The following is a 3,134-nucleotide window of genomic DNA, read 5'->3' on the forward strand; positions in this document are numbered from 1 at the left end:
ATGCCTCTCGTCCAGCCTACCGCCGAGCAGAGCATCCACATCAGGAAAGAACTAAATGAGGATGAAAACAGTCGGGACAAAGACCTGGAGCACATCAAGGAGTGGCTCAAACGTCAACCCCATCTGCCTCAGTTCAATGGTAAGGGTCAGTTAGAGCGGGGTGGTATTGGTGGTAATAATAATAATAATAATAATAATAATAGTGCTTATTTATACTGCTCGCATAGGACTGAAAAGTCCCTTTACTCCAGCAGTAGGCTACTACTATTATTGTGGTCAAATTCTCAAATTATATGAGGATAAAATTCCATACCTCGGCTGGGATTGAACCCACGCCCTCCTGTTTAACAAGCGAGCGTCTTGACCACTACACCACCGAGGTAGGTTGAACATACTCATATTAGGTACCTATGTTTAAATTCTCATTAAATTAGTACCATTATTACACGTATTACCTTTCGAGAAATAGGTGAAGTAGATAGTTATATGTACCACCTACATTTTGGTGGAGATGCCAAAATTACCGCTCAAATTTTCTCTTCACCCCTTTACACCAAAACTGGTCTAAACATTTTGTCTGCTCATAATTAGGTATCTTCTCGGAAGTAGGTATGAAGTGAAAGGTAAACCCAAATCTGAAATGTTTCTTCATTTGGGATTGCATTGTGAGGTATGGAATCCTCCCTTGTACCTAAATACCCCTTAGGTACCCTGTCCTAATATTATGTAGCGTACTTGGAAATTCCCTGTGGAACTCATAAGCGGTTTCCTTAACAACAATATTCCCTATTGCTACATATTCCCTATTATGTTACATATTCCCTATTTTGTAAAGTGTGTTATCACTCCATTATTATTGGTGGTCAGGGCGTTTTTAGGGGGTCCGTCCGGGGCTATTTGACCGGGCGCGGGCTTTTCGAGGGACCCGGAACCAGCTTTTTCAAATAATAATAATAATAATCGCCTATTATGCCTTGAGAAATAGAAACGCTGAAGGAAACTTTGGAAGAAAATGGACCAGGAAGAAACAGAAGAAATGTACAAGAGACATCACAGAAGAAAGAAAAAGGGGACAGAGATTATAATGAACCGAATAATAAAGATGAATGGCAAAGAGAGAATGACGATAAAGAAGAATCAAAGAAAGCAATTGAGAAGAACAAGAGCGATATAAAGAACAAAGATGAATTTGAAGGAGAGAATGACGATAAAGAAGAATCAAAGAAAGCAATTGAGAAGAACAAGAGCGATATAAAGAACAAAGATGAATTTGAAGGAGAGAATGACGATAAAGAAGAATCAAAGAAAGCAATTCAGAAGAACAAGATCAATATAAAGAACCGAAATGAATGGGATGGAGAGAATCATGACAAAGAGGGATCAAAAATGAAAGAAGTGGATAAAAGGAAGTCAAAGAAAGAAACTGAGAAAAGAACCAAGAGGACTGTCCGCAAGAGAGGTTTGCCACTAAAAGACGAAATAGACATAGTCAGAGATCCAAAAGATGGAACTAAAGGAATGAATGTGAAGAAGATAAATGGGAGATTCGGCAGAGATGTGTACTGTATTGATCGGGTTGGATTCAAGACTGACGAGGAATATGAGCAAGGTAAGAAACCACGAAAGATGGTGAGTAGGTGAGTAGCGATGAGCTTGATGACATTATAGGTAGTAACACACTACGATCACGTCACGTCACGTGAGCTCATGAGGAGTCAGAAAGATGTTCAAAGTTATCCCATAATATTGTACTCGTAGGTAGGTATTTCGTTCAGGACAGCTACTATCACGTTACGTGACTGGATAGTAGTGTGTTTCTACCTTATCAGTCTTCAGATTGCCAGCCTAGATGGCTTGGAGAGCCTTCCTTTGTAAGCGTTAGGTCGCGGGTTCAATGCCCGCCCCGAGCGGACTTTATCCCAAACAGGTAGTGTTCTTCTTGGCTTTGCTGGCTTTCTCCTATTCTGTCTTTCTTCTCTCGTCGCTTTCGGGACAATAAGACCTCAGTATAGTTACAGTTCCCTCTATCAAACCTATAAAAAAAAGTCCAAACGAAAAATCTGAAGGAAGCGGAGTAGAATTTTATGATTTTCAGAGTTGAATGGTAGAGATTTTGTCTTTGGCAATAATTTCGTCCTTTCATTTTAATGATTGTCTTTTCACAATAATTATTATAACATTTTTAATCAATAAAGAGTCTGGTTATTACCTACCTTTCTTATTATGTATTACCTTTATTATGTCACAAAAGATCTAGCTACGTTGCAGTGACACAGGGCGTTTATGCCCTACTTATATCAAAAACAAATACCTTTAATTGATTACAGAAACGTCAAGATTGGAAGAGAGAAACACTACCCAGGATAAAATGGAGGAGACGAAGGTGGAGGAGGAAACGGAGGAGGCTTTTGATTGGAGCTACGTTATTCTCCTATGTCCGTGTCTGAACCAGGCTACTAGTGATACCGGTAAGAAATACTAATACCGTAATTCCTTTGTTTTGTCCTTCTCTCTTTTAGTTCAAAATTTCTTAGTATATTGACTTCCTTAAATTTAGAAGGACAAACAACGCAAGCCGGGCCTTCCCTTAAATACGGCCTCGGGCAGGAGCCGGCGAAATTGTAAGATAGGCCAATCCAATACTATTTGTATAACCAGCGGAGTGTGAAATATTAGCGGTTATGTAGGCGGGCGAACAAGACCAGAGATACTTAATACGCCAAAATGGAGTCAGCTAAATTAGCCATCCTGTCTGCAATGCGCAATGATCCCTATGGATATTATTATAGACAATTTATCTTCATTCTATGTAATTTTCATTTCAGTATGTGTTCGGAAGTGTTGTTTCCAGTATATTGACACTCTGCTCCATGTCTGAAGGATTGAGTTGATCATGGTCTGCGCCAATTGTGGTCTCTTAAGACGGTCACACGGGCCTATATAATTCTTCAGTCTGTATACTGTGTCTCTATGCTGCATGTTATTATTATTTCTTATTCTCTCTCGGTTTATTATCTCAATCATATAATAGACTGAGTGGTGAGTTTAGCAATAGAATTGTATTGCTATTAGTCCATTTTGTTTATTCTGTTTTGAGATAATGGTTGGTCACTTATATACCAAATGACATATAT

General features: G+C 39.0%; 1 protein-coding gene across 1 annotated transcript; it reads left to right on the top strand.

The window, feature by feature from the left end:
- On the top strand, window positions 1–2,878 carry LOC103508940 (uncharacterized protein DDB_G0286299-like). The gene is made up of 4 exons (XM_026823401.1): window positions 1–172; window positions 980–1,609; window positions 2,328–2,468; window positions 2,826–2,878. The coding sequence occupies exons 1-4, from the start codon at window positions 1–3 to the stop codon at window positions 2,876–2,878; spliced, it is 996 nt and encodes a 331-aa protein (XP_026679202.1).
- The last annotated feature ends 256 nt before the right edge of the window (window positions 2,879–3,134 follow it).

Source organism: Diaphorina citri, unplaced genomic scaffold (genome assembly GCF_000475195.1).
Source record: "Diaphorina citri unplaced genomic scaffold, Diaci psyllid genome assembly version 1.1 scaffold448, whole genome shotgun sequence".
In the NCBI taxonomy this organism is placed as follows: domain Eukaryota; kingdom Metazoa; phylum Arthropoda; class Insecta; order Hemiptera; family Psyllidae; genus Diaphorina; species Diaphorina citri.

Excerpts from the sequence above, each read along its gene's own strand:
- LOC103508940 (XM_026823401.1), top strand. The coding sequence starts at position 1 with ATGCCTCTCGTCCAGCCTACCGCCGAGCAGAGCATCCACATCAGGAAA. Across the intron at positions 173-979 it reads AGAGCGGGGTGGTATTGGTG|AAATAGAAACGCTGAAGGAA; the intron begins GTAATAATAATA and ends TTATGCCTTGAG. Across the intron at positions 2,469-2,825 it reads CCAGGCTACTAGTGATACCG|TATGTGTTCGGAAGTGTTGT; the intron begins GTAAGAAATACT and ends TTTTCATTTCAG.